General features: G+C 45.5%; 1 protein-coding gene across 1 annotated transcript in view; it reads right to left on the bottom strand.

The window, feature by feature from the left end:
• Positions 1 to 2,144: 2,144 nt before the first annotated feature.
• Positions 2,145 to 20,031, bottom strand: part of LOC121446956 (AP-3 complex subunit sigma-2) — a 39,044-nt gene continuing 21,157 nt past the window's right edge. Inside the window, exons 5-6 of the mRNA XM_041649867.1 lie at positions 4,715 to 4,822; positions 2,145 to 3,208 (exon numbers count right to left, since the gene is read on the bottom strand). Coding sequence (XP_041505801.1) covers positions 3,080 to 3,208; positions 4,715 to 4,822 — 237 coding nt within the window. The 3' untranslated portion in view covers positions 2,145 to 3,079. The remainder of the gene's footprint in view (positions 3,209 to 4,714; positions 4,823 to 20,031) is intronic.

The raw sequence follows: 20,031 nt of genomic DNA, 5'->3' as shown, positions 1-20,031 counted from the left end.
CAGGCCAGGCCACAGACTGAGCCATTTCTCCTGGTTTCTTCTCTGAAGTTGAGGTCACGGAGAATAGCTAGGTTGCCTCTCTAGTGGTGAGGGAGGACTGGGTCTGTATGTGCTAGAGCATGGATATTCTGGGCTTGTGACTCAGGATATCCTCAACATAACAAGTATGGGGCCATGGTCAGGCTTGGAGGAAGGTGATCTGTCCCGCGCCCTGTGAGCCGGCATGACCCTGGTGAGTCAGGGGTGGAAATGTCCTTCAATCTTCCACACAGCAAGCACCGCGTCCATGGCTCCAAGCTGCCAGTCAGATGCTCACGGCCCAACCATGAGAGCATCGTTAGGGAAGCTCACAGTGGAGCACAGAGAGCCTGTCTCCCAGTTGAGGACGGACACAGAACATGGGCAGTGGGAGGGCTCCAGTTTAACTAGTGGCAGTGAGAAAACCCGGGAGGCCTCAGTGTAAACTCTCCAGGTCCAGGATCCCAAAGCAAACACAGACCTAGTCCCTGGTTGCATAACTAACGTCTCAGAGCAAAGGGGACACTCCTCTCCAAAAAGACCAAGGACTTCCCTTAACTACTCCACGGGAAAGTACACAGAGCATGGAGTACACACTTGTAATATCAGAATTTTGGAGGTGAGGCAGGAGGATTGAGAATTTATATTACAAAGTGAGACCTTGTCTCAAAACACAAAGAGGAGAGGGAGGTAGAGTTCGATCTCAGACTATGGCTTTGTTGATAGCTGACAAGCTGGCTGCAAGTCATTGGCAATTAACTAACTAACTAACCAACTACTCCCTCTAGGATGACTAGAGGAATGGAGTTTTCCAAGTCCAAACCCACACTATAAAGGGGATGGTGCGACCCTTGTCTGGTGCTTGCTTTGGAGCCTACAGTGCCAGGCCATAGTTTTTGGAGAACAAAGTCGTTTCCAGCAGGCAAACGGCTGAAATCTAAACTGCCTAGAAATTCCAGTTCTTCCCACTCAACGGTGCCTCAGTCAACAGCAAGCACACTTCAGAACACTGTGGCCCTCAACAAGACACACTCTAGGTAGCCTCGTCTCCAGAGGACCCTCCAGCTCTTAGGCTGGCTATCTTAAAAAAAAAAAAAAAATCAAACCTTGGGGCTGGAGAGATGACTAGGAGGTTAAGAGAACTGACTGCTGTTCCAGAGGTCCTGAGTTCAATTCCCAGCAACAACATGGTGACTCACAACCATCTGTAATGAGATCTGGTGCCCAGAACACTATATACACAATAAATAAATTTTTAAAAAAAAATCAAACCTCTCTGAGAGTGTTTCTTATATCTTTTTTTAGATGCATTTATTTATTATGTATACATTATACTGCCTGCCTCTGCCTCTGGAGTACTGGATGGGTGTGCCACCACTGCCTAGCTTCAAAATAAAATTTTTTTGTTTTGTTTTGTTTTTTGTTTTGAGACAGGGTTTCTCTGTCCTGGAACTAGCTCTTGTAGACCAGACTGGCCTAGAACTCACAAAGATCCGCCTGCCTCTGCCTCCCGAGTGCTGGGATTAAAGTTGGGCGCCACCACCACCCGGCTTCAAAATAAACCTTAAGAAAATAAAATGTCTGTGACTAAGACTGTTATGGATCTTGCTCACGTCATTCTACAGCAGATGCAAGAAACACCGGTTTCTTCATTCCTACTCCATATCCAGCCATTGCAAAAGAGGCCTGAATGTACTAAGATGGCAAGAAAATGACATAAATAAAAATAAATGCTTCAAGAGCATTAGGAATTAGCCATTAGAGATTTTGTCTCAGGTCTCATCTCCAGCAAACTGCCCTTTACTGCTGTGCCAACAGAAGACTGGAAGGATGGGGACAAGACGCTGTAGGCAGCGATGGGCAGAGTGCAAAGCCTCGTGGGAAAATGAGAACCCCTGGGTCCTGACACATGGTTCTCTAGGATCATCAACAATATCCCAAGGCGGTGGAAAAGGGACTAGGGGTCTGGCCAGCAGGAGGGGAGGTCCTGGGCTGAGAGAGTTCCCCATGAAAGTGCATTGGTCCCTCACCACCATGCCTGAGATGCAGCTGAAGGCATGGAGAAGAGGTCCTGTCCCCACAGCAGCATTAACTCCAAACCAGGCACGAGAAGAAGACTCAGCACGTGTTAACAACATTTACAGGTTTCCAGAGGTGCAGGAGAATGTTGCCCAAAGGAGTCCAGAGTGCTCACTGCAGGACGCAGAGTAGAAATACACAGCAGTGTGGCTAGCATGCTGCAGGCTCAGCCCACACAGCACCTAGTTCAGGCTCTCAGCTCTAGAAGCTGAGACTGGACAGCGGGCTTCTGAGCAAGGGGAAATGGTTCATCATTCACAACACAGTCACTGAACCTTCTGCTTCCAGGAAGACAGCATATTTCAAAGTTGGGATGAGTCATAACTCTGGGAGGATCAACCTTCATATTCTACAGACAGCAGTCTCTCATCTGAGAGAGGGCTGTGTGTGTGTGTATGTAGGAGTGCCCTCCCTATTGGCAGGGGTAGTGACATGCACCCAAAGTATGATTTAAATTGTGCCCAGCACACAGAGGCCGGTGACAACAAAATTGGGACTGTGCCCTTGGGGAAGATGTATTCTGCAGCAACTGCTGACCAAAGGCTTGGCTACACAGAGGGATCCTAGGAACAGAGGCCCTAGCGGAGCCAGTGCACCCTGCACCACCTACCACTCGCTACACCTGACATCTGAAAGGCTGGTCCTTCCTTCTCCCTGGTCTCTTGCCCAGTGACTGATACAGGATCTCAGAAGTCCTAGATGTAGGGAGGAAGTCAGGCCCTGGGAAGCAGGTGGCTTGTTCCACAGTCCCCAACCCTGAGGGCTTGTGTGGGAGGCAAAGGAGCAATGGCTTAGTGCACTGATGTCTCCACGGCCATGTGTATCAGAGAGCAGCAGGATGGCCAGGCAGTGTGCACCAGCTCCCTTCCCACTCTGGGAAAGGCTTAGGGTCCCAAGTCTCTAAAGGCTCAGCAGGGTTCTGGTTCTGGATGTGACTGCTTCGCTCATCGAAAGGACCCCAGTCCAGCCCAGTCCTCCACCTTCACACAAACTGGGACAGGTTGGGAACTTTGATGTTGAGATCACCAATGTTGATGTTCCTCGGGATCTCAGGAAGGTTGATGTTCTTCACAGCAGACACAGCCCTTGCAGGGGCTGCTGAAAGGCCACCCTGGGAACAAGGGGAAGGAGACTGTCAGTTGCTTTCCCAGGGACATCTGCTTAAATCTTAAACTAGATGATGTAGATCTGAGGAATTCCGAACGGCACACACAGAAGTCTTCATATCCCTCTGCCTCAAAGGCGGTGGACAAAACCCATTTAGATAGCTGGAGCTTGGTGCGGAAACCACGGCCTCTGCTTCCATTCCACTGCATGGTCTGCAAAGGGGGCTGTGTCTGATGCAGTTTTACAGCCGCAGCAGCTAATAGTGCTCATAGCCCATGGCAGATGCTCAATAAATGCTTGCTGAGGGACTCTAACACGGTTATCCTAAGTACTGAGGATACCCCATTTATAAAGCAAAACAAACAAAACCCTTTCCTCAAGAGTCCGCCTTACAGAAAAGCGCAAAGTTAAGGAAAAAGAACATCAGATTTAGGACACCTGCTTGCCAACTAGTGTGAGCTGTCATGTGGCAACCAGCTGGGAAGCACAAATGCTGGGAAAGCTGCACAGACACAAGAGGAGGGTGACCACCCCCAGGCTCATCCTGGGAGTGGAGAGGGAGAAATGACGAAGAGCTCAGAAATTCACTGTGCCCTAACGGACAGCTCCCAGGACACTCATTCCCACTCCACCCCACCCTGCACGGCTGTTGTGGTTTCCAGACCCCTTGCCTGACTCACTCACTGTGCCTGGAAGCACTGGAAGCACTCACTTCCCAGTCTGCACTCCTCAGAAAACTGCAGCCAGAGTTGTGACTAGAAAAGCTTCTCCAACAGGATCAGCAGTCCTCACAGGAAGACCGCCTGGTTCCGTAACACTCAGAGATGTCACTGCTCTACTGTTCCTGCAGCTGTGAGGAGGTGCGCCTCTGACCCTGCTCACCGTGGGACAGGTCTGGTTTCACCACGAGCCCCTCCATCAAGCCTGGTCACATGAGGATGGGGTGGGTATGGTATTTTCTATTTTGTTGTCTTTTTTTTTTTTTTTTTTTTTTTGAGACAGGGTTTTTCTGTGTAGGTAGCCCTGGCTGTGTAGATCAGGCTGGTCTCAAACTCAGAAATCCACCTGCCTCTGCCTCCCTGGTGCTGAGACTAAAGGTGTGTGCCACCACCGCCTAGCTGGGTATGGTATTTTCAAATCAACATTATTGTAGTTTTGTAGAAGCCTCACTGAAAATAAGGAATCTCGAATTTCTAGAGACTAAAAGATACCATGAGATATGGCTTCTGGAAGAACAGATGCGCAAAAGCACCAGAAATGTGGGCTGTAACTATATTCCAGAAGCTGTTTGCTCTTTCTGCCATCTGCCTATCCTTTAAGCCAGACATCTCAAATTGCCCTACCTGTTTAATGTTTATACTAGCCTTCAAGTTAGTGTGAACAAATCAATAAAGACAGTGAGAACCACCCCCTAAGGACTCAGAAAAACACAAGTCACACAAGGCACACATTCCTCCCTCTGCCCAGTGCTCTCTACCCAGCCAGGACACAAGTATAGCTACTTTCTTACCTCTGACTTCTCCAGTCTGTTTTGAGCTTCAATTTGAGCCACAATTTCATTCATGTTTGTTTCCAACACCATCCCACCCATCACCACCTCCTGAAGGATGTAGTGGACCTAGAAGAGAGGCAATAAGAAGACTCAGCACAGCACAGTGGTTTCCTTTGATGGCAGCAGAAGAGGGGTCAGACAAGCCACATTTTGATCTATGCTGGTGGCCATGTCAGAGGAGCAGCAGATGGCAACTGAGTCAGGAGTCGGCTCACCAGAATGCAAGGCACTGATGGGCGAATCTCAGAGAGTCACGGCCCTGAGGGCTTCTGCTCCAGAATGCCTCACGCTACTGCGTGTCTTTACATACAGCAAAGGCATTTTCGTCTGGTTTCCAGCATGGTGTGAATGGGTGTGGGGATGTCCCCACTGCCTTTAATGTAGTGTAATTATCTCATGGAAATCTCTTGTTCAACTGGGCATTTTAATCTATGGATTACTGGGAAGACAATTTCCTCTCAAGCGGGACTGTTTAACTGAAGCTATGATTTTATACAATAATAGTATTAATTTAGATAGAATTTTGATAATTCAAGGTTTTAAACAAGTGTAGTGAGGAATTATGATTGAACATTAATACAGGTAAAAGTAGGATAAGGTGTTGCCCCGTCCCTGATAAAGCAGAGGCTGCAGAGGATAGACAATAAGAACACGGAAGCATCACACAGCTAGGATTTAAGAGTTTTACTTGAGGATTTGTATAGACTGTGGTGTAGGTTTGATTAAGGTTGATTAAGGAAAACAATCTAGTCCCAGGAGTTAGCTCCAAGTCTTTCTGATATTGGGAAATGTGTTCATGGGTTTTGGGCACATCATAGCTAAAACAAAGATATAAACTGACTTCAGGTAAGTATAAAACAAAGAATTAGATGGTTACTTAAGAAAACTCAACAGGATTCTAAAATGAAAAGCAAAACAAATAGTCTGTTGTCGGCAATCATAAAAACTGCTGCCTGTGTAAACGGCTATGGCTGAAACGCTCTGATCTGGAGAAGTCTAAATGGGGAATGCTAAGCTGAGTGTGCGTTCTTGGGGATAATTAGGTTTTCACCTATAATATACAAAATGGAAGGGAAATGGAAACGTGTTGTTTTTTTTTTACTTATATTCATTGTAATCATTCACTTTAAAAAATAGAATGCAAACATGTTGTAATTTTTATATTGCTGAAAGATTTTGCTGGGGTATATGAGCTGTAGGAGAAAAAATACAGACGCATGGGAGGGAAACACCAGGGTAGAAGAACAGAACAGAGCAGAACAAGCAACAGAACGAATAGTAAAATGAAGAACTAAATTTTGTCCCTCAGAAAAATACTCATGTGTCTATGTGTCTGTCCAGTAGTTCATCTGCTCTGCATCTCCTCTTCAGGTTCTCTGATCTACTGAAGGCACCCCAGGTGAGAGCCTGCCGTGTTGGAGATGTGGGTGTGTTTTTCACCAGCCCCACAGAATTCACTTTCACTCCCTACGATCAACTGAGTCAACTGAGGTCAGTCCACCGACTCCACGGCTCCCTTCAATTCCTGAGCTGCCGAGGACTGGTCCTTATGCGAGCAGATCCACACTCAGCTGCCTCACTAGTGAGACCACAGGGGCCTCTGCCTTTTGGTTTATGGCTTCGTGGTCTTCTATTAGCAATGGCAGAGGGACTGGTGTCCTCAAGACAGTGAGGTGATGGCTGAGGCTTCCAACTCAGACAGGTGGTGTGCAAAGTCTAGCCCTGCTGTTGTTAGCTAAGTGGTCTTTGGCAAATTATCTTCTCAAAGCTTCAGCTTCCCTCCAAACCTACAGGACTAAATGGCTGGGTAAGATAACTAGATGGAAGACTAGACATAAACGCCTTGGCTGCTGCCTGGACACACTGGCTCATACAAAACAGATGTTTTCCTATCACCCGTTTGCTGCCATCACACTGGCGGGCACTGAGAAACAATCCCCAGCTATGGAAACGGTCCCCATCCAAGCACCATAAGAACCACATAAAATTTTCCTTGTGTGCCGGGCGGTGGTGGCGCACGCCTTTAATCCCAGCACTCGGGAGGCAGAGGCAGGTGGATCTCTGTGAGTTCGAGACCAGCCTGGTCTACAAGAGCTAGTTCCAGGACAGGCTCCAAAGCTACAGAGAAACCCTGTCTCGGAAAAACTAAAAAAAAAAAAAAAAAAAAAAAAATTTTCCTTGTGTGAGGCTCACACTGGGCTCAGGCTCCACCCATCCAGTGGTTCTCTGGGCAAAGCTAAATCTTGAAGCACAGCTGGGATGGAGCAGAGGCAATTCAGCCACTGTACAAGACAGCAGGAGAGCTGCCACAGAAAGTCCTGGCGGTGAAGACAGAAGTGCTCACTGGGCCTACAGGGTGGCACTTCCCATTCCTTTGCAGTACTGAGGCTTGAACCTAGGGCCTTGTGCAAGCATTTTTCCCAGTCCCTCTTTCAACTTTAAAATTATTTTTTGACTCATGTATCTCAGACTGACTTCAAACTTCTGATCTTCCTGCCTCTACTTCCCAAGCAGTAGGATTACAGGTATGTGCCACCATAACTGGATTATAGCCATGGGAACTCAGCCCAGTGCTATGTACATACTAGACAAGCACAGCTGACCAATATCCCTTGGGCTCATCTTTCTGAGAAATATTCTTGCTAAATTGTTCAGGATAGCCCTAGACTCACAATCCTGCCTCATTTCTCAGCTGGCTGGGATTATAGGTCTGTGCCACAAGGCCCAACAAAGCACTTCAAATTCCAAACCAAATCATACCAACAAGACTTGTGTAATTACTTTCTGACAAACCAGGAAGGTTTTGTCAAGTATAGAAATTGGACCAGCCCACAGGAGGCCAGAAAAGGCCCTGGGAAAAGCAAATCAGCTACAGGTTGGGGGGGGGGGGGGGAGGGGAGTGGTTACAAAGCTCATGGGCTGGCCTGTCTGGGATAGCAGCTTTATATAAGAGGGAGACTAAAGATGAGACTGAGAAGGTAGCTTGGGTTTGAGCAAGGTGCCCTAGCCTTGATATGGTGTGTGCTGAGACTGCCTGTATGTCTAAATTCAGAGGCTAGAAGAGGACACCAAGTATGCTGTTCTATTGTTTGCTCTCTGCTTACTCCCTAGAGACAGGTTCTCTTACTGAAGCTGGAAGTAGGCAGGCAGCCAGCAAGCTGGAGAGATCCTCTCATCTCCACCCTCCAGAGCTGGGGTTGTAGGTCATGTGACCTTGCCTGACATGGAGGTGCTGAACTCATGTCCTCAGGCTTGCACACTATGTGCTATTACCCACTGAGCCATCTCTCCAGCCCGAGACGATTCTTTGTTGAGCTTTCCTGGATACTGTAGCATGTTTCTGGTCTCTGAACACTAGCTGCCAGAGTTCCCCTCCAGCTAGGATGACCCAAGGTCTCCTCAGACATTGTTAAAAATCTCCCATGGGACGGAAGAATGGATGAAGAAAGTATGGAATATATACATATTAGAGTATTACTCAGCAGTAAAAAACAAGGACTTCTTGAATTTTGCATACAAATGGATGGAAATAGAAAACACTATCCTGAGTGAGGTAAGCCAGACCCAAAAAGAGGAACATGGGATGTACTCACTCATATTTGGTTTCTAGCCATAAATAAAGGACATTGAGCTTATAATTCATGTTCCTAGAGAAGCTAAATAAGAAGGTGAATCCAAAGACAAACACATAGGCATCCTCAGGAATATTAACCTTCATCAGGCGATGAAAGGAGACAGAGACAGAGACCCACACGGGAGCACCGGACAGAAATCTCAAGGTCCAAATCAGGAGCAGAAGGAGACGGAGCACGAGCAAGGAACTCAGGACCACGAGGGGTGCACCCACACACTAAGACAATGGGGATGTTCTATTGGGATCTCACCAAGGCCAGCTGGCCTAGGTCTGAAAAAACATGGGATAAATCCGGACTAGCTGAACATAGCGGACAATGAGGAATACTGAGAATTCAAGAACAATTGCAGTGGGTTTCTGATCCTACTGCACGTACTGGCTTTGTGGGAGCCTAGGCAGTTTGGATGCTCACCTTACGAGACCTGGATAGAGGTGGGCAGTCCTTGGGCTTCCCACAGGTCAGGGAACCCTGATTGCTCTTCGAGCAGATGAGGGAGGGGGAATTGATCGGGGGAGGGGGAGGGAAATGGGAAGCGGTTGTGGGGACGAGGCAGAAATCCTTAATAAATAAATAAATTTAAAAAAAAAAAAAAAATCTCCCATGGGACAGAGTCTTAGTTTAGACCCCTGACCTTCAGTCTCAAGTCAAGTTTCAATTTATTCTATGGTACTAAGAAGCTGAGGAAAAGATGTGTTTGCATGCTTCCGTGCATTTGATACAAGAAGTTCTTCTCCAGAAAGAAGGCACTAACACATATAACTGGGATTTGTCCTTTGTCCTGGGGGAAGGAGTACATTATGGAGTAGCCTGTAAGTGTACCCATTTACTAAGTCTTAACAAGACTTCCCAGCTTTCTCTCTTTTCTAAATTATATACAATATTCATTACCCATATTATACATTAATATATATCTACATTAAGATATATCTCTATAAAATTTAATAGCAAAAGTTTCATATTTAGGCAACTTAAAATGTTATGCAAGACTGGTTTTCATATTATTCTGTGGGGGAACTCCACTGCTTATACTTCCCTATCAAATGGTCCTCTGGATATATTGACTGTATGGAAGTTCCTCATAATGCAAAAACAGAACTACTATATGACTCAACAATTCAATTTCTGGGTATATATCCACAAAAACTAAAAGCAGAGACTCAAACATTTATACATCCATTTTCATATCATAAAGTCACAATGGGCAAAAAAATAGAAGCAACCCAAGTGGCCACCCCCAGATGAATGGATAAAAAAATGTCCTATTCCATAAAATAGATTATTTTGCCTTAAAAGGGAAGCTTCTTTTGTTTTGTTTTGTTTTGTTTTGAGACAGGGTTTCTCTGTAGCTTTGGAGCCTGTCCTGGAACTCGCTCTGTAGACCAGGCTTGACCTCAAACTCACAGAGATCCACCTGTCTCTGCCTCCTGAGTGCTGGGATTAAAGGTGTGCATCGTCACCACTGGCTGGCTAAAAAAGCAAGTTTTGATACATGCATACATCCACACAATATGCATAAACCCTGAGGGCACTGTACTAAGTAAACTAAATCAGACACACACACATAAACCTACTATAAGACTGGTATGGTGAGGCACGCCTTTAATCCCAGCACTCAGGAGGCAGAGGCAGGTAGATCTCAGAGTCCAAGGCTAGACTGGTCTACAGAGTGAGTTTCAGGACAGCCAGGGCTACCTCAAAAAAAAAAAAACACAAAACAAAAACAATAAAAAGACATACTATAGGAATTCATTATATAAAGTTGTCAAATACATAGAAACAGAAAGCAGAATGGTAGCTGGGCTGGGCAGGTGGGTATTGTGTTGCAAGTGCACAGAGGTCGATGACAATCTCTCAGATGGATGGTGGTAATGACTGCACGCTAATGTAACAAACTCAATGGCACTGACTTGCAAAATTAACAGTGGTAAGGCTGATAACACTTAAACAGAGACCTGCATTCAAGTACTCTTAGTGCTCCACCCACCTCTTATTCATCGGTACAAAGCAATACTTTTGTAGAATTTCAACTATGCACCAAGTGCTTCACTGAACTTATTTTGATTTCACAATAACTGTCCTGTGTTTGGTAATTGTGATGGTTAGTTCTGAATGTTAACTTGCCACAACTTAGAACCACCTGGGAAAAGTGAGTTGAGTAATATGTCTTTTTTGGATTAGTCTCTGAGTATGTCTGTAGTGGATTGTAGATTATTAATTAATATAGGATGACCTACTATAGGCTACTATAGGCAGCACCCGTGGCCTAGGCTGTGGTCCTGAACTACCAGACAGGAGGAAGGTAGAGAGCAAGCAGGCAACCTGGGTGGGCTCGTTTCTCCCTGCTCTTGACTGTGGCTGTGATGGACCAGGTGCATGAGCTCCTGCCACTGTGACTTCATTACGTGACGGTCTGAAATAACAAACCTCTTCCTCTCCCAGAACCTTTTACCACAGTAACAGAAATGAAACTAGGACAGCTCCTTCATTCCATATTAGAGAAAATGCAAATGGAGTCTGCAGTGCCAGGAGCCATCGGTTCCAGAACCAGGTGCTGAGTGCAGGTTGGGCAGACTCCTGGTCTCTGTCACCACATTCACTCCTGACCCCAGAGCACATGGCACCACCTAAAGCTTGCTGCTGGTGTGACAGTTCCAGTGAGAACTCTGCCATGATTCGCCCAAGGTCCAGAACAATGTACAATGCAGAGTCATGTGAATGGGAAAAGGGTCTCTCACATCTGAGCAGCGCATTCCTTGGACTTAGGAGACGGATCAAAGTGTGACTGTGGAGGCTTTAGCAAAGGTCTAATTCATAATGTCTGGGAATCAGAAAGTAGAATACGAGTCAAGAACTCTGAATTTGACCCGGGCGGTGGTGGCGCACGCCTTTAATCCCAGCACTCGGGAGGCAGAGACAGGCAGATCGCTGTGAGTTCGATCTCTGTGAGTTCGAGGCCAGCTTGGTCTACAAGAGGTAGTTCCAGGACAGGAACCAAAAGCTACGGAGAAACCCTGTCTCAAAAAATAAAAATAAAAATAAAAACCCTCTGAATTTGAACATCATAAAGGTAGACTTTCCGAAAGTCATTCAAGTGTGTTCTTTTTTTTTTTTTTTTTTTTTTTTTTTGGTTTTTTCGAGACAGGGTTTCTCTGTGGTTTTGGAGCCTGTCCTGGAACTAGCTCTTGCAGACCAGGCTGGTCTCGAACTCACAGAGATCCGCCTGCCTCTGCCTCCTGAGTGCTGGGATTAAAGGCGTGCGCCACCACCGCCCGGCTTCAAGTGTGTTCTAAATACAAGAGGGAGAAAAGGAACTGCAAACTCGTCTTCAACAAAACTAAGAGAAAACACAGATCCTAGACCCAGACAGTCACAGATACCGAACAGGGAGTGCAAGCTCCCTTTGCTTCACAGAAGGAAATGAAGGAAAGATTTGACAAAGAGAGGATGGGGGAGGGGGAGTTAGTGACCTCAGAAAAGTCTGCAAAAAACCACTTCCTGCAGGCAAAGCACATCCCCAGGTACCAAACTAATTTTTTGCTGGTGGAGGGCAGAAACCTCCTTCGACCTGGAGTTGGGACCACGTCAAAAAATACACAAGCCCACTGTAGGTGCCTCATAGATGTGGTCCCTGTGGCGGCAAAGAAGAACATCTTTGCATTGGAGAAGTTCATGGGTTCCAAGCTTTATTAACTGCCTAGAAATAAGGGTAAATGAACTCACCCAGAGCTCTCTAACATGGGAACAACAAAGCCGAGCTTGAAACACCTCCCCAAGCAAATTTCCTAATAGCTGGCACCTGAAAAGCAAACCCACTTAAAAATGATTATAAAGAGCCATCTACTCAGGAGCTAAATAAAGACACAACAAAGAAAATTAGGAAACAAGAAAACCAAAATAACATAAAATTGCTGCTAGGGAGCAGTCAAAATTACAACAAAGCCTTCTGAAAAATTAAAAAGAAGAGTGAGGGCAGATGAGATGGCTCATGGGTACAACACTTGCCCAGTGTGCACAAGGCCCTAGATTTGATCTCCAGCATTGCAAAGTAGGGGAGCAACAGAAGACAAGAAGATGAGAGTGTGTGTCGTAGCAGAATTCAGGGACAAAGTAGAAGGCAAAAGAAACTACAGGACTGACAGTAAAAATAGAAGAAACAAAACTAGAGACAAAACTAAAAACAACAAAGAGCAAAAGGAAAGAAATAAGAGAAAGGTGAATCAAACGTAAGGAAATGAGGGGCTGGGATATACCCTGGGCGAGCGCTCGCCTGACACACATGTAGTCCTGGGTCCCCAGCACTGCACAAACCAGGTGTGATGGTTCACATTTATCCCAGCATCTGGGAGGTAGAAGCAGGAGGACTGAAGGTTTAAAGTCAACCTCAGCTATATAGGGAGTTTGAATCCAGTCTCCAAACCAAAACCAATGCTTAATGCTAGCAGGAAACAGTAATATTCTCACGGACACAAAGTGCAACCCAAGGGTTTTCTGCCCAGTTGATTGTTCTTGAGTTTTCCTTGAGGAATCTAGAATATGTGACAACCAAGAGGCAACTGAGAAATACTAAGGCATAAGGGAAAGATCAATTGTGATTGGGAAGACAAAGATTGAAAGGCCAGCCAGCATCAGGGTTCTGTGTCTTAACAGTGAACAACTAGGAAGAGAAGTAGGGAACAGAGAACAAGAGACCACCTGCCCTTCAACAGCTGATAGTCCACAGACAGCTCATTAACACTCCTGATTTGCCTATTATGATTTTTACAGATTTTCCCCCACAAAGTCCAACTCTGCTATTTGCTACAAAAAAAAAAAAAAAACAAAAAAAAACCACACAAAAACAACAAAACAAAAACTCCAAGAGACACCAGTAAAGGCCAAGAAGGTCATCTCTTTTGGATTGTTAGTTCTATGTCACTAGTTTATAAAACTCTCCCAGAAGGTACCATCTATTATTTCAATGCTCTAAAAGAGAACTTACCAGGTAGGTGCCTGTGATCCCTGGCACACAGAGTGGGAGACAGGAAGATCAAGAGGTCTAGACCAGCCTGGCACAGAGTGAGATCCTACTTTGAAAGCCAAAAATCCCTCCTGTGCTGCTTTGGGGAGGGTTGTTGGAAAGAACATCAGGAGTGGGGAATAAGGGAGGATAATGAAAGGTGGGTATAACAGAGATGCATGGAATTGTGAAATACATAAGGCACTCCTTACGCCCCTTCCCCAAAGGGGAAATTCCAACACCTACGATGTGACAGTAAGTAGATAATCCTTCTCAATGCCTTTCTTCTGTTTTTGTCTTTTGATTTTCTGAAATAGGGTCTCTTTATATAGACCTGGCTTTCCTAGAACTCTATATAACAGAAGAGCCTCAAATTCATAGAGGCATGCTTGCCTCTGTTTCCCAGAGTGCTGGGATTAAAGTATATACCATGGGGCTGGAGAGATGGCTCAGAGGTTAGGAGCACTGACTGCTCTTCCAGAGGACCCAGGTTCAATTCTCAGCTCATACCTGTCTGAAACTCTAGTTTCAGGGGACCTGACACTCTCACAAAGACATACATGCAGCCAAAACACCAATGCACATGCATAAAATGAAAATAAATTATATTTTTAAAAAGGGTGGATCTTTCCACTTGTTTTTTTTTTTTTTTTTTTTTTTTGGTTTTTCAAGACTGGGTTTTTCTGTGTAGCTTTGGAGCCTGTCCTGGAACTCATTCTGCAGACCAGGTTGATCTTGAACTCACAGAGATATACTTGCCTCTGCCTCCCAAGTGCTGGAATTAAAAGCATGTACCTTTCCACTTTCAATTTAAAAAAAAAAAAAAAAAAAGCAAACGCCACCACATCTTTCTATAGCATTCAGTTTAATTATTTCTTTTCTTTTAGCAACAGGGTTTCTCTGGCTGTCCTGGAACTTGCTCTGTAGATCAGGTTGGCCTCAAACTCACAGAGACTGAAATGCCTCTGCCTCCTGAGTACTGGTACTGAAAGCATATGCCACCACTGCCTGGCTCAGTTCAATTTTTACACAATGATTTTCTCCTCTCATTCTCGGCTTGTTGTGTATATGTGATTAAACTCTGTAATTATAATATTCATGTAAATATGAGCACCCTTCGCTAGGCACATGGCTCCATGGACGTAAATAAGCAAAGGATATGCAGACAGTAGCCATGGTGATCCTGTGTGGCAGTCAGGAGTTCCGAATAAAGGGCAGCAAAACTTATCTGAGTGAATAAAGAGTGAGCTGAGATAGCTGGAGGCCGCCAAGCACAGGTGTGAAAAAGCATGCAGCCAAGAAACGAAACTGAACCCAGGACCCGCAGAACTGAAGGGCTGGGCAGAGCACAAAGGGTTCTGTTTAGGACAGGGGGTGGCTGGTAGGCTGGCCTGGAGGGTGCCAGCAGAAATCTAGAGAGCACTGACAGGTAACATTGCCCCGTGGAAGGAGGGGGAGGAAAAGAGGGTTGACACCTGAGTCAGCGAGGTAACACTCAAAATAATGGGACTACGGACAGTCTGCTGTGAGACCATGTCTTAGGAATGTCAGAAGCTATACCCATAAAGCCTCACCAACATGGCTGCCCAACTATCAGCTAAACAAGAGTGGCACCAATGGACTGGCACACTGGGTAAGGAAAAGCCCACAAGATCTTTACCCTATGTAAAGAACTACAGGCAGCTGAGGAAAGCTGAGTGCGGGAAGAGCACACCAACTGGCTCTTCAGGGTCGAACGGTCGGCCTTGGAAACACGAATGCAAGTAACAGTACGTAGACTGAACAGGTTCTACTTACATAGATGCATGCACAAGTACATATATGCACACAAAAATAAGTGAAAGAAGAGGCCGTGAAATTGAAGGAGAGTGGGAAAGGGTATAGGAAGGGCTTAAAGAGAGGAAAGGGAAAGGAGGAATGTTGTAATTATAACCTCAAAAATAAAAACAAAAAGAGTAAAACAGATGTGACCAGAAAGAAGCAAAGGTCAAGAGCCCGCGCCTAGCCGAACAGTGTGCACTGAACAAACACAAACGACCCTGCTATCTCAATAGCCATCTGTCATAATGACACTGGCAAATCTATTAGGATTGCTTACTGGATATAAGAGGTGCTATTTGAGTTCTAAGTACTCTGACCTAAGATACTCGCAGGAGGAGGAAGGGTTTATCTGAGCATCAAGGTTCCAACAGAACCATCTGATGTAATAAAGGCGGAGGTGAGCAATGCACCGGAGATCTTAGGAGTCTGCAGAGTGCGGCAGCAGCTGAGGATCCGCCAGATCAGTCTCTACAGATCCACAGCCACACATCAACGAGTGTAGGTGCTTACAGCTCTACACTAGTTAAAATTCTTCTCCTGAAACTTCTATCCCCCAACAGCCAAAAGTAGGAGTGATTTCAGCCAAATGTAATTCTACAGACACTCTGACCTCTTTTATCATGTCTCTGTTCTGTTCCCATCAGAACGCCACTCAGATAGCCATATCCTTTCACTTTCTTTTCTAAAAAGCAGCTACAACCTTCTCTTGGAGTACCCACCTCTACAGCTGGATCAACTGAACAGACATTTTCTTTTTCTTTTCCTACTTTTGCTGTTATTTTGTCTTTTTGGTTTTCTGAGGAGACAGGACCATTCTGGAACTTGCTTTGTAGACATGGCTGGCCTTGAACTCACAGAGATCCACCTGCCTCTGACTGGAAGGTCTCAGAAACGTTAAGTGACTTGAGGGCAGCAGAGCACTCACAGGGTGTGTGCTCAAGGACCCGCCTCTGATCCTCAGCACACGACAAAGGACTCTCCCACCTGCTGGGGTCTCCTTGTGGAAATGAGGGCTTGTAATGCTGTCCACTGCTGAGATTTGCCAATTCCCACACCTTAGCTGCCTTATACTCATTCTTCACGGTGATCCTGCTCAATAGCTCCGTAAAAATCAGAAATATTCTGCCAGGTTTGGGGTTCTGACTACCCAGGGTTGGGGCACCTAAGACAAGGAAGTTAAGGACCTCTGCTGGTAGAGTCAAGATTTTCATCTCTGTGACTTGAATGGGTGTCGACTGCAATACTTAAGTCAGTGTACTGTTGTGTTGTTCTTTGCATGTCTCTTTGTCCGCTGTGATTCTTTGAGATTCTATGTTAAATCTCCTGTGGGTGCCCACAGCAACAAGCTTATGAAGCGTTAGGTCATAATTTCTGGAGTAATGAAAGAAAGAGTCCACTACTGTGCACAAAGTCTGGATTTCAAGACACAGCGTGTCATCTGGCATGACCTCCAAACTCGACCCTCTGAAACTCCACCGCAAATAAAATAGATTAAAACGAGCCTGCTAACTTCACAAGAAGATCGACAGAGTCCAACAGGAAGGACACAAATGCCACTTCAAAGATACAGAAACTAGGCTGTTGAGGGTGGAGACAAGGCAGTTTCAATAGCCCTTCTCAGGGACACGGGTGCCAGGACCTCCAAGAGAACCATCCCTGCTTACATTTCTCAATCGAGTCAAAGAGCATTCTGCCTCTCACCATGTGCCCACAATCACTGCAATTGGAAGCAAACTATCTGAGAAGTGGAAGGAAGCAAGCACCCTGAAACCAGGTGTCTCCAAACTTTAACTTGGCTTGTTCCAAAGCTGAAGTATTCAACGTCTCATTCCTTCGCCAATAAATACAGAGAGTAAAGCTCAAGAAGTCAGCTTTGATCCCCAGTGTCACCCCAAAATGTAGTGTCTCAGAACACCCTGTAGCACTGACTCCACAGTACAATGCATCTCTCAGTAGAGATGGCAAGACCTCATCCTGGAGGCTTCTTGGGCAGGGAGGGTAGGTACCATCGTCTGGAACACTATCAGACAAAACACCTTTAGCTTAGTGACAGGCACAGAAACCTAAACTGGAGCAATTCCAATTCCTTACAGGACAGAATCTTACAAAAGACAGGGGCACACACACCCCTGCCTGGCCATTAATAAGACAGAATCAATAAAATGCTAACCAAATAAAAAAGAACATGGTGACTCTGCTTATGTTAGAAAATCAGGGCATCAACTTCACAACACCTATGCTTTAAAAAGGAATTCCTAATCGCTTACAACCAAGCTTTCAAGTTCACTACATAAAAAGCCAAGTATAGATACCATTTCTATCCCCTCTTGGCTTAGATTGCTTCAGTGATTCTAAGACAGGCCTTCAGGAGTAAGTAGGGAAGAGCCTTGGCGGGGAAAGGGTGGCTCACTTTCCTGTCTGCTAGAGGGAGTGTGCTCTGAGAGAAGCAGACTCTGGAAGAGACATCACCTTGGCTTAGGGTCAGTTTCTGTTCTCATGCTTCCCAAATAAGAAAGAACTGAAAAGCAAAGAAGGCAGAAACGTGTCTTAGAGACCAGGGGAGCATGACTTTTTCTCTGACTCCTCTTGTTCAGAAGCCTAGTGTTGCACCAGTATCTCAAGACATGCAGAGCAGTGCTGTTCTCGGGCCCCATGGACTGCCTTATGGCTCGAGCCCTGCCTCTTCCCAGAGAGTCTGCTGCAGTGGTAGTGGCTGGTGGTACGGGATTAGAGGCAGACTTTTCTCTGATGTGTCTGAGAAGTGAGCCAGGGATGAAGGTCCTGCCACCCTGCGTCCTTGGGAAGGGCTTGTCTCCACCCTCAACTTGGGGATTTCTGCAAAGAACACCATAGAAGGCACAGAGAATAACCAGGAATACTTGGTCCATTGAGGAACTTGGGAGATAATGCAGCAGAGCTAATTCCCCTTTTTTTTAATTTTTATTTTATGTGTGTTAGTGTGAAAGTGTTGGATCTCTTGGAACTGAAGTTACAGGCAGTTGTGAGCTGCCAGGTGGGTGCTGGGAATTGAACCCTGGTCCTCTGGAAGAACAGTCAGTGCTCTTAACCACTGAGCCATCTCTCCAGCCCCAAGAGCTAATTCCCAAATCACCATTCTGTTATTATAATAGAAACTTCTGAAGGTGTGTTACAGACTGCCAGGACTTCCCACCACACCCTCGGCCCAGTCAAGGTCAGATGATGACAGTGCTGTGCTGAGGTGCCTCTAGAAACTCAGACAAATAGCTCTTTGGGGCTAAGCACCTAGACTAAGAGGTAATGTGCAATGTGCAAAACGTTCACTCAGCTTCACTATCTTCTCAAATATGTTTAATATCACATAATGAGTGCTGGTAGGAAAAGAGATAAGATGTGGACCATGTCCTCAAGCACTTGGAATCAAGAAAGATAAAACCTGTACAGAATTAACTATAATAAAATAAGATTGTGATAAGCACCATGACCCATAAAGAATGCTATGTCAGCTCAGGGAGGGGGGCCTGAGACTTAAGTGTCCATGCCGAGCAGGGGCGGGGTCAAATCACCTAGGAACTGGATTGTCTTCATGTTCTAGGAATTCTGTAATTAAAGGGTCATTACTCACTGGCTTCATGATTTATGCTCTTTGAGTACTTACACTTAGCAAACTACGTTCACTGCTCCTTATTTCTTCCTTTTTTAAAAGAAACCAATTCCGAGCTAGGGTTCTCTAAATTTCTGTTTTGTTTCTTTAGTTCAGGGCATCAGATAAAGGGCCCTATGCATGATAGCAAATGCTCTGCCTCTGAGCCTTGCCCTCCTTTACTGCTCTAGAAATGTCCTCTAGGGCTGGAAGTTGGCTTGGTGGTTAAGAGTGCTTACTGGAGGAGGAGTTCCTGTATTGACATGACAATCAAGGCACACATAATAAATACACAGGCACATAGGCAAACATACACACAGACACACATCCAATGCATACACTTAATACGGACTCACACACATAAAGAAACCTTTTTTATTTTCTAATGTTGTAAAGCTGAAGCTGGAGCTTAATGGTAGAGTGCTTGTCCAGCATGTGTGAGCTCTGGAACTCAAACCCTCAGTCCCTAGCACAGAAAGAAAACAAAGAAAGTAAGGAAGTAAGGGAAGAAAGGGAGGGAGAAGGAGAGAATCTAGCATGCTTAAGTCAGGTGGAGTGGTGCACACTGTAATCCCAGGTACTTGGGAGGTTGAGGTAAAAGGACCACTTAAAGTTCAAGGCCAGCCTGGGGAAAAAGAAAAACAAAAGTTCATGCAGGACTTTTCTTTCTAGTCTATTGTTTCATTTTCCCTCATCTACTGCATTACTGGTCTCAAATGTCACATGGTACTGAGCATAGAAGACAATCTAGATCTTGTCTTCTTTTTTTTTTTTTTGAAATAATTTATTTATTTTTATTTTATGTGCATTGGTCTTTTGCCTGCATGGATGTCTGTGTGAGGGTGTCAGATCCCCTGGGACTGGAGTTATAGACAGTTGTGAACTGCTGTGTGGGAGCTGGGAATTGAACCTGGTTCTCTGGAAGAACAGCCAGTGCTCTTAACCGCTGAGCCATCTCTCCAGCCCCAGACCTTGTCGTCTTTATTGCTATCCTTGCCCTAGGTATGTGTGGGCTCATAGAACATGAGAGCAGCCCCTCTTCTTCCCTTTGTCTAGGGCACTAGAGTAAGAGAGAACACCACAGGGAGTGTGACACGGTCGGGAAGGATAGTCTCAGGAGCAAATGCCAGGCTGCAAATTCTGACTCCGCTATTGTTACTTGTGTGACCTATAGACGGGAAAGCCCAGCATCTTAGAGCTT

The sequence above is a fragment of the Microtus oregoni genome, unplaced genomic scaffold, assembly GCF_018167655.1.
Source record: "Microtus oregoni isolate MIOR12 unplaced genomic scaffold, Mior012 000000F_ref0000247, whole genome shotgun sequence".
Lineage (NCBI taxonomy): Eukaryota > Metazoa > Chordata > Mammalia > Rodentia > Cricetidae > Microtus > Microtus oregoni.
Note: the sequence above shows the minus strand (reverse complement) of the source record. Positions and strands in the feature narration are given on the sequence as shown.